The 11046-nt window shown below is 36.1% G+C and overlaps 1 protein-coding gene across 1 annotated transcript; it reads right to left on the bottom strand.

Moving 5' to 3' along the window:
• Positions 1-4081: 4081 nt before the first annotated feature.
• Positions 4082-10011, bottom strand: LOC134649946 (uncharacterized). The gene is made up of 3 exons (XM_063504744.1): positions 9960-10011; positions 4875-4971; positions 4082-4269 (listed from the first exon to the last, which is right to left on the bottom strand). Exons 1-3 carry the CDS (start codon positions 9972-9974, stop codon positions 4124-4126), a joined length of 258 nt encoding a protein of 85 aa, XP_063360814.1. The 5' UTR covers positions 9975-10011; the 3' UTR covers positions 4082-4123.
• Positions 10012-11046: the final 1035 nt, after the last annotated feature.

The following is an 11046-nucleotide window of genomic DNA, read 5'->3' as shown; positions in this document are numbered from 1 at the left end:
CCATATAAGTGTGACAGTGACAGTTCCGTTTCGTTCGCTACGGAGCGTTAGCGATTGGCATGTTGTCTACGGGGCCTGATTTGACTAGTAGCAAAGAGAATAGATAGTATAGAGGGGTCCTGTCATAGTAAATTTTGTAGTCACAGTAAATTTACTGCCATCTATCGACACACGATTAAAACTCAAAAATAAAATGTATAAAACTATTAAAAAAATATATAAATGTATATGGATAAATGATTTTATTATTTTTATATCAATTTGACCCATGTTCTTTCAATTTGATACCTATATGTGTTAAAATTGTTAAATATCAAACAGTGTCGTCAACGCCATCTAGCCGAGCATAGGCCAAAGGTGTGTGCGCCATTTATCCGAGACTGACTTTTTCTTGATTTCAGAGGCACGTTTTTTTCTTAGACTTTATTCATCTTATACGGAGTTACATATGTCTTCGCTAGTAGTCAAATAACCCTATTGCCGTTGTGTGCTGGTAGACAGAGGCTAACTAGCCCACCTATCCCCCGACCACCGGCTATGTAACCACTGGTCCACGACATCCCCTAGATCGGCGCGGTGCGCTCGCAGGTACTCGTCTATTTCTCTGTGCCTTTCTTCAGAGGTTTGCTTTGGTTGGACGGGTGACATGTCTGAAAAACAAATGGGAATTTTTAACAAGATTAGATATTGATTGGTGCATTCTTAAAGGTAGACTTCCGAGCAAAGCGGCTCTGTCGCAACGGCCGCAGCGTCAGAGCCGCTGCGTCAGTGTCGCAGCGGTAACTGACGCAGATACACTTCCGAGCGGCGCGACTCCGGCGACAGTCGCAGTTGTTATTCCATACGGTGCAGATATGTTGATATATGATGAACCGGTCAATTATGAAAATATTATTAGAAGAAGAGGAGGATGACGATCTTTTGCGACAGTGCCGCTGCGCTCGGAAGTAAGTTTATACATTTCCATACTGCATAATACTATCGCTCTGTCGCCGCGTCAGTGTCGCTGCGTTAGTGACGCCGGAGCCGCTTTGCTCGGAAGTCTACCTTTATGAAGCGAGTTGTGCATGAGATGCGCGCCAATCACCAATACAATATCGTTAAGATCGTATCGAAACCATTCCAAAACCATAAAAAATATTAAATAATCGGCGGCGGTAGCACGGTCGCATTTTTATCACCTGTCAGTCTGTCACCATGCCTGTCACGTTTTAATGAGTATGTAAGTGCGAAAGTGACAGGCATAGTGAAGAGGCGATAAAAATGGAACCATGCTGCCACCGCAGGACTTAGCGGCGTCTGGAGTGAGAAGTTATTGCCTTGATATACAAAGAAACTAAAAACGTACGATGTCCGTATAAGAAAACGTAGCAAAATCTACACATTTTTCAAACTGTGGCTGTAATACTTATGTTGCACTCCTTTTATATTTTAATACTAAATAGACAGAATATTTGCAACAAAAACTTCGAAAGTGGTTTTTGACAAAAGCATTATGTTTTACCTTTGGCAGCAGGTAATCCTATGACTGACAAATCTTCACCTTCAACATCGAGCGGCAAGGCCGCCATCGCCATTATCCCCCAAAATATGCATAGCACCAACATAATCTGAAAAATAAAGTAAGCTATACACTTATCATTAAGGTTAACTTATTTCCACAGTAAAGAAAAGATGAAAATAATACCTATTTAAAAAAAAATGGAAAATCCGATGTGAATCTTTGCGCCTTATCTTTTTGAACAGCAATTGCCATTTATATAGTTGTTGTTGTATGTACCTTTTTAACTATGTTTAAATACTTAAATTGAAGTTTTGCTGAATTCGATTTTAGTATTATCCAGAGTTTAATATACTTACAATGCATAAATTCTTCGTAAATAATAAGTAATAAGTTAAGTAATTTAGTTTACAAGGCGGCAAAGATTAAAAAAATTAACCACTAAGCAAGAGATTCGAATTTGATGAATAAAGGGAACCTTTTCGAACTGACGTGGTGAAAAATGTGTACATAATGGTGCGTGTTACATATAGACAGATGGAGATCCTGCTGCCAGTCTGTCATGGATATTTATTGTGCATAATATTTCAAAGAAATATCTAAGTTAATACCTAAGTAAATATGGTTGTTACCTGTCGTGCAGTCTTCATGACGATGAATCCCATTTAAACTCAATGAAACGATACTATCCAGCCAGCAATATATAACTCATACCCAGCTTAGCTACAAAAATATTGAAAAGGGAATATCGTAACAAATAATTTAAATGACTTAAGCCTTTTTACGACAAAACTGTAATTTAATTGTGGTATGTGAGTCATGTTGGTCATTATCTTAAAGTAGACGCAAATTGTGGCAATAATTATTGAGTTAAAGGAATTATCCTTGTGGTTCTGGCGTGTGTCATGAGCTTTTTGCGTCATAAGCTATATCAGAAAAACGTGACTTGAATAAGTTCTAATATATCTTGTATACCTAGGTATTTTTAGCATTACATTTTTAGCATAGAAAACTATGGTCAGACGTTACGTAGGTAAATGTTTAATATGCCAAGTTTCATGTAATTAAAGCATAATTATCGTTTTACAGAATACAGATTTTTATTGTTAAAATAAAAGTATTTTACAAGTTAGAATAAAATACAAATTATACAAGTAATTATTATAGTTCAATATAAAATAACAATAAAAAACCAATCATAATTTTTGAAGTGAAAACTTCTATAGCGGCGCTGTGCACTTTTTGAGGTGGGGAAAAAATGTTAAACTCGCGACAGATCACGTGACCGTAAGACGGACACGTGACCTGATAGAACAATGTCATTGAGTTTTTCTTTATTGATTTAAATGCCATCTAGTGAGTTTCCCTCTAACTGGTATTAATATAACTCGAGTACTAACAATGATGTGCTTAGGGGTTTCAAGTAATGCGACGAAATAACGCTAGATGGCGTTAACCTCAATTATACAGACATTTTGCACTAGTCATTGAGTTTTCACTTCCGCCGGCACTCCCGGAGTGCAACCGTTATTTTTTTTTGTTTCACAGAGTTGGGTCAATGATCTTTGTTTAAAGAATATACACATAAACTCATCAATTGAGTATCATGCGTGTTCAATAAGCAATAAAGTTTTTAAAATTAGACAGTAGCTTCGATTGTATGCGAGCGGTTTTTTGGCGGTTGGCTAAAAACTCTTAAAAGGGCTGGTCCGCAGAAGGAAAATAGGAAAGGAAGATATAATGAAAACAAGACCAAAGTATAAATATATTTTCTACTCTTATCTCTAAATCATGGCAACATTAATAGTTATTTGTACAACAAGAGATCAAAGTTTGATATTTCTTCGAGTGCTTATCTTGAGCGTAGTAAGGGACTCAAAAGCGCACGAGATGTAAATAACTTTGATCTCGTGTAGTTTACAAAACTTTTCACCTCAGCAGTGAGAACATATTAGAGAACCCGGAAAATGTATTCCTTCTTCATCACTTACCTATTCACTTTCTTAAGATATACTAACAATTAAGTTTTCACCTCAGCAGCTCGAACAAGGGTACTTTGCTACTTAAAATAAGTAGCAAAGTACCCTTGTTCGAGCTGCTGAGGTGAAAATATTTTTTACAAATACACTTAAGACATGAATAAAATTGAAACTCAGAATTAGCTGACGTAGACTGAAAACAGCTTGAACAAATCTTTTTCAATTTAAGAAGATACACTGTTAAACGTCACCCTACTTTACTGCTTTCTAATAGGTACTTTTTTTTTTAAGATTTTTGATTCTGTATCTATTTTAAATACGCATTTAAATTGATTTAATAGCTCATAAGCTGTATTTCATTAGAACGCAAAACTCGATTCTTCTTATTCTGTTTATTTTATTTTATTTATTTATTTATACAAGATTGAGATTTTCACTAAAATGAAGTCAATGAAGTGAACAACAAGGAATTATTAATAGTCTTTAAAAATGAAAGTTTGTCGGAATATTATTTTATGTTTGTAATTATACACTATAAATTTATTATCACAGTGTCTGATTATTCTTTATTTTAGAAAATTGAGGGACTATGAGTCTGTCACTTTGGTTCCTTAAAATTAAATCTATAAACCACTAGCGCCACCTATCGCAGCCACTGCTCAATCGGGGCGAAGTCGATGTTTGCCGTATTAGTAAACTGCTGGCGGTACGCACTCCTGCCGCTAGGTGCCGCCTGTTGTCTGAAGAATTCGGCGACGTTGCCGCTCATGCTGCCATACGGGATTCCTCCTGGAATGTGTGGGAAATTTTAGTTAGTGAAGATTCCAATAAACCAACAAAAAAATCCTACAACATTTAGCAGATAATTCTTTTCTGTGGTCGACATATGTCGTCGTCAGATCAGATAGAATTGATCACTTCATGATGTCGCAATCATCGAACCGTATAACCTAATAAATATCATGAAGTGATCATAAAATGCCATTTCATGAATTTATCAAATTCTAATATGATCTGGCCATGGTTAGTTGGTCATCTAAATACGTAAGTTAGTAATGAGAATGTTTATTTTAAGTTTTAGTTTCATTTAGAATCGGGCCGGAGTTGTATTAATAACGAAGTTACAGTGGGATTGAAAATGTCTTGAATCCAGAAAAGAATGTCAGGGCTTAGACCAGTTGTACTCGACTTGGCGGGCACTATCGTACAGCGATAGAACTAGGTATAACTAGGCTATCAGTTCATGTACCAGTTGTACATTTACATTACTTTAACCATTTGAAAGACTAGGACCTGGCAGAGGCGGTCTTTCGAGACAGGGTTACTAGCAACTAGGCTAAAGAGTCCGCTAAAATTACCAAATAAAATAAGCATATATGAAAAAGTTATATTACCATATGAAAGGCCAGGGCCAGGTACAGGCGGGCTATCGCCACCGTCGGGCCGCGCCAGCGCAGCCATCATGCAGCACAGACAAACTAACAACGTTACCTGAAAATTACAGCCAAACGTTAATGTAATACGTAACACTTCAAGAGACACTTCTTAGTTAATAGCAACTAAATTTTGAAGAAAACAAAAGGAAAAAGAGAAATATTTAGCTGAATTACTAATACGTTAAAATTAAGAGTTTACACGACCATGAGCACACCTATAAAAAAAGAACATCTATAAAATAAAAAAAAGTTATAGTCATCAGTCAGCATTATTAAATAAACGTCGCCTGTAACCTAAATGGAGAAGCGCTCGTCTACAGAGTAGTTAGGCCCGCGAATTCCTCCGTTATAGAAGTAATTAGTATAGAATACTATAAACCAAATGTTCAGAACCCAATCTAAAATTACAAGTGTTTTATTTCCTCGTGTTCGAAGATTTTGTATCGAAAATGTAAATACATAGATAAATAAAATATTTAAATACCTACAGCTACCTATATATTTATATTTGTAGCCTTGTATATATTAGAATTAACAAAACACATAACTGTAGGTGTAGGACCGACCACTTTTCAATATAAAGTGGAACTGTCTATGTCTAAGTGCTAATATAAAAAGGCCAAGGCATTCAATAAGGTAAACTAGAGCGAGAGTGCAAGCACAGGTGATTTAATGGTAAATGTAAATGACGTGGGCATTGTACATTGTAACCTTTACCTAGTAGAGGTCCTTGCGGGACAACCTATTCTTAATAGGCGATCTTATTTCAAGTACTCACAAATGTTTGAACGGATGTATCTCGAAAAGCAACGTACCTTATGTGGTTAAAAGTTTAACATTTTTGTGATTTGTGACTTGTAAAAACCTAGGTTAAAAAACATAGGTGATTTGACTATTTTTGAATCATCTCTAATGTATGTCAAAGGCTTTTTGTAATGTTCTGGGTCATTTTCAAAAACAACTAATTTCTATAATGGAAATATTGAAGCCTTCATTAAAAACATTGTAAAAAGGTTAGGCCTAATTGTTTTCTTTTTTCCAAATTGGTCCTCTCGCCCTAAAATGTATGAAAAAGTTCTTATGTGTACGACCCGCCCCGGCTTCGCACGGGTTACCAAATTATATACAAACCAGAATTCACTCTATCGATAGGTGAAAACCGCATGAAAATCCGTTCAATAGTTTTTGAGTTTATCACGAACATACAAGCACACATACAGACAGACGCGGCGGTTTTTTATAAGGTGTAGTGATTTCATGAGCAGATAACACACTATGTAGGTACAGTCACCTGCAATAAATGTTACACTTCGAAAGCCGCAAAAATATGTGGCACGCTCTTATGGCTCTACAAATAAACATACCTACTATTGTAGGTGACTGTACAAGAACTGTAAACATGTAATCTTGTATTAGGAACATTAAAATAAAGTACTGTTTACTTAATCACCAAGTCTATCTGCATTCAAACGAAACCAGTTAAATGGACACGATATATTAAAAAGATTAATGCTGATGTGTTATGTAATTTTGGCGCGAGCTTTAGCACCGCGTGACATTGATCGTGACTGAGGTATCCAACCCGCACGCGATTAGCCTTGATAAGTTTTAGTTCCTGACATATAATATGTATGAACTTAATTCAAGAGTAATAAAGTTTACATAGTTAATGATGTTATTCATGGTATGGCTTGTAGAGCGGAAATCGCGGGTTGCAAAAATCATTTGAATTTTACTAGTGGAATAGCTAAAAAGCGGCCAAGTGCGAGTCGGACTCGCCCATGAAGGGTTCCGTATTTAGGCGATTTATGACGTATTAAAAAAAACTACTTGCTAGATCTCGTTCAAACCAATTTTCGGTGGAAGTTTACATGGTAATGTACATCATATATTTTTTTTAGTTTTATCATTCTCTTATTTTAGAAGTTAGGGGGGGGGGACACACATTTTACCACTTTGGAAGTGTCTCTCGCGCAAACTATTCAGTTTAGAAAAAAATGATATTAGAAACCTCAATATCATTTTTGAAGACCTATCCATAGATACCCCACACGTATGGTTTTGATGAAAAAAAAAATTTTGAGTTTCAGTTCGAAGTATGGGGAACCCCAAAAATTTATTGTTTTTTTTCTATTTTTGTGTGAAAATCTTAATGCGGTTCACAGAATACATCTACTTACCAAGTTTCAACAGTATAGTTCTTATAGTTTCGGAGAAAAGTGGCTGTGACATACGGACGGACAGACAGACGGACAGACAGACGGACAGACAGACAGACATGACGAATCTATAAGGGTTCCGTTTTTTGCCATTTGGCTACGGAACCCTAAAAACCTGTGTAAGCCCAATAAGTTTTAGTTTCTCATCTGGGTTGGAAGGTGAATGTCAATTACATTACTTATTAGGTAAAAAAAAACAACGGGTTGCACTCCGGGAGTGCCAACAGAAGTGAAAACTCAATGACTAGTCCAAAATATCTGCAGCACTATGTATAATTGACCCATCCTCCTTTCTATTGAAAAACTTTAGTTCCGAAATCGCTGGTCAGTGAGCTTGTTTAAAATTCGAAATTCAAATTGGTAGCGTTAATTGTTTAAAATTCGAATAGAAATTGTAAAGTTACCTTGCAGACCTCGCATCTAAATAATTATATTTGGTTATGATGCAAAATATGGCGCATACTACTTACTCTAACATAATGATTAGCACTATTATGGACCTGATAATTTTATTCACAATGCCTTCTTGGTGTTCAAATAAATTGATTTGCATTGACGGGTCGTAACATCGTTTGACATTTGACCGATACTTTTACAACAATAGCATTTCAAACCGATTTCAATACAAAGTCAATGCACAAAGTTACGCAACCAGGCTCTCAGACACATAGTTTACTAAAGTGACAGGTGGCAATGTGGTCTTGTGGAATATAGGGAGGTCAGTGCACTCAAATAGAAAACTAACTGTCATAAGAGTTAATTAAATTATAGCTCTGAAATTGTATCTTATGCGATAAGATAAGATAAAGATAAAAGATAAAGATATATTCAAGTAGGCATAATTACAATGCGCTTATGAACGTCAAATAAAGCTAGGTAGACCGGCTCCAACCCTACACCTCTGCCCTGAGAAGATTTAAATCCCCCCTCAATTGGAGGAGGGTATCCCATTATGGGACCGGCAACAAACTCGGCGGGACACATCTTTTCAAAAATAATTACATCTTATAATTAACATGCATTACGAGAAAATAAGGAAAAAAAATACAATTTAAATCACTATAGAATTCATGCAATTATACACATAAGGTGTAATAGAAATTTGATTTAGAAAATATACAAATTTGAACTAACTAAATCAGATATATTTCACATTGATTCTCTCGGAGCTGGAAGTGTTTTTCGTGCGCTATTGGTGCAAAGAGTAAAGATTTAGATGTGTTCAGATTAATAATGACGTTATTAGAAAATGGTATTCAAACATCGTATTACTTTGGTATTTACAAGTGACCTACGTATTAGTTTTACTTGTAATCCTTTAAGGATGACTCACGTTAGACCGGGCCGTGTCCGGGCCGGAGCTTCTGAAGCTTCGTTTTCTATGGAAAGCATCACGCGTGATCACCTGTCATAGAAAAGTAAGCGCCGGAAGCTCCGGCCCGGACACGGCCCGGTCTAACGTGAGGCATCCTTATTAAGCTTGTAGTGTCACAGCCGGTAAAATATTTTAGAGTTTGTATAACTAGTCAATTTATGAGATGCTATGGTATTTTGAAATCTTTGCCCTTGGCTATATGTACCTACATACAAACCATATCATCAAAACTAATTATGCGTCCCACTGCTGGGCGGTATACATAAACTAATAGCATACCTCTTTAGTTACATGGATCGTATTTCAAATTATGTAATACATATTTTGGCTAAAAGTCCCTTGATTATGTAAAAATACATAATGCGAAGGTTGGCTTGCGTAACATGCATAAGATTATACAATATGGCATATGCAGCAGCTTCGAGGTTGGGCACATATAAGGCAACAACTACGTGACTCTATGATCTAAGTTTTTAACCACAACCATATAATTATAGCCTGCATTTGACAAAGGTCAAAGTCATATAACCCTTAACCCTTTGAACGCGCGGCATGTCATCATGAACTTTGTCGGAATGCACAAAGGTTGGTAGGGCTGTAGCCGCGCGCGTCAGTTGACGTCTTTGGCGGTTAAAGGGTTAAAGATATTAAATTTCTAATTTGTGTTATTTTGTGCCATTGAAATGCCAATAGGAGTGTAAAGTCTATTTTTTTATTCGGTAGACTAAAATGACATTTCATAGTATGAAATGACATTTTATGTTCATACTATGAAATGTCATTTTAGTCTACCGAATAAAAAAATAGACTTTAGAAAATATCACATTAATAATATGGGTAGTAATTATGTTCCACCAAAGTTTGTGTATTAAAGATTTATATAGATCTCATATCAATCACAAAATTGCTAAGCACTAGGGGATAGTACACATAAGGTATTGCGTAAAAAAGCTTTCAAAAATTAAGGAAACTCTTAAAGTTCTAATAAAAGAGAAATTGAAGCACAGACAGAGAAATGCAGAACTTGAACTTTTCAAACTTTTACATACAATTAAATATTGAGAACGTTCTTATTATACAAACTTTTCTAAAACAAACATAGGTAAGTGTCACATTATTTAACCTCAAAAATTCTAGCTATGTACCTATGTTACAAATATTTATGTCAATGCAACCGCGATTGTAAAACCGTATGTGGTAAATCGAATACGACCCGGAGTTCAAATTTCGCAAAATTAATGAACAAGGAAGTATTGATTTTCACAAATACAGTTACGTAAAAAAAAAATTTTGAGCCTATATACGTCCCACAACTGTGCATAGGCCTTCTCTCATGCGCGAGAGGGCTTGGGCTAATATAGTCCGAATGCTAGCCCAATGCGGACTACGTAATAATTGTTATTGTTATAAAAATGCACAGATTATGTAATAATATGAACATACACTAACCTGTCGAACGTACATGGCGAATCGGGCAACAGTGAGGCGCTTGGCCTTGGAGCGCTATTTATAAGGCCACATCTGCTCGACCACATCAGGCATGCTAGTACGAATAGTCATGATTTGGGTGATAGATGGCGTTATATGTGATCATAATCATGTCCAGTTTCAGTTTCGGCAGGTTTCGCCTTAAAAACCATGTTTGGGCCAAAAAAGTACCGCGCCAAAACTTACAACATTGTATTTTCGGATTACGTTCGGCTAGTTTTCTATAATGAAAAGTGAATTCTAATTAATCTAACTTGTTATAATAGGCGTGGTACGATACGCAATCGCCCATTTAAACCGACTTTATTTATACCCACTTGCATGAATTTGCAATATGTATATACATATGTGTAAAAAGAAAGAAAATCGGACTCAGCATGCTTCCACTTCAATATAAAGACCCGTGATAACTTCCACTGACTACTATTAGTAATTAAAACATAAACACACACACACACACACACACACACGCACACACACATACACACACACACACACATACACACACACACATTCGCGCAGGCCAAAAGTAATTATTATGTTTTCCCGGATATTTTTATTAGTTAGATATAGTTTTAGTTCTAGTTTTAGTTTTTAGTTTTATCATCAGGCCTAACTGAAAATCAGCGTCACGTTTTGGGTCCTTAGGACTCACTTCGTGACACTAAGCTGAATGGGGACCTTTTAGCACAATGTATTTTTTTTTCTGCTCGTCCTAATGATTTTTTGTTATTATATTTTGTTAATTTTTATACTAATTTGTTAATTTCTTGTGCTAATAAATATAACTTACTTACTTACTTACTAAAGATCTAAATGTTACAATGCACGCACTTGCCAGCATTCTCCAAATAGCTAGCTGTAGCTACCTACTCGCAAGTCGCAACTCGTAACTTCACGTGAGAACGGCCAGTCGGCGAATTTGTCAACAAGCGCCATGGCATTTGCGGCCTATACTTCCGCCGTTTAACGATTGTGCGCACGCTAGAATATCCAAAATCCCAAGCGGTCGGCCTAATTGTTCTTCTGACTTTAAAATCTTTCTTGG

The sequence above is a fragment of the Cydia amplana genome, chromosome 8, assembly GCF_948474715.1.
Source record: "Cydia amplana chromosome 8, ilCydAmpl1.1, whole genome shotgun sequence".
NCBI lineage: Eukaryota > Metazoa > Arthropoda > Insecta > Lepidoptera > Tortricidae > Cydia > Cydia amplana.
The sequence above is the reverse complement of the archived record's forward strand: the minus strand, read 5'-3'. Positions and strand labels throughout refer to the sequence as shown.

What these genes read in the sequence shown, in the direction of transcription:
- LOC134649946 (XM_063504744.1), bottom strand. An exon ending in TGGCCCTGGCCTTTCATATG is followed by an intron (nt 4,270 to 4,874) that starts GTAATATAACTT and finishes CACACATTCCAG; the next exon opens with GAGGAATCCCGTATGGCAGC.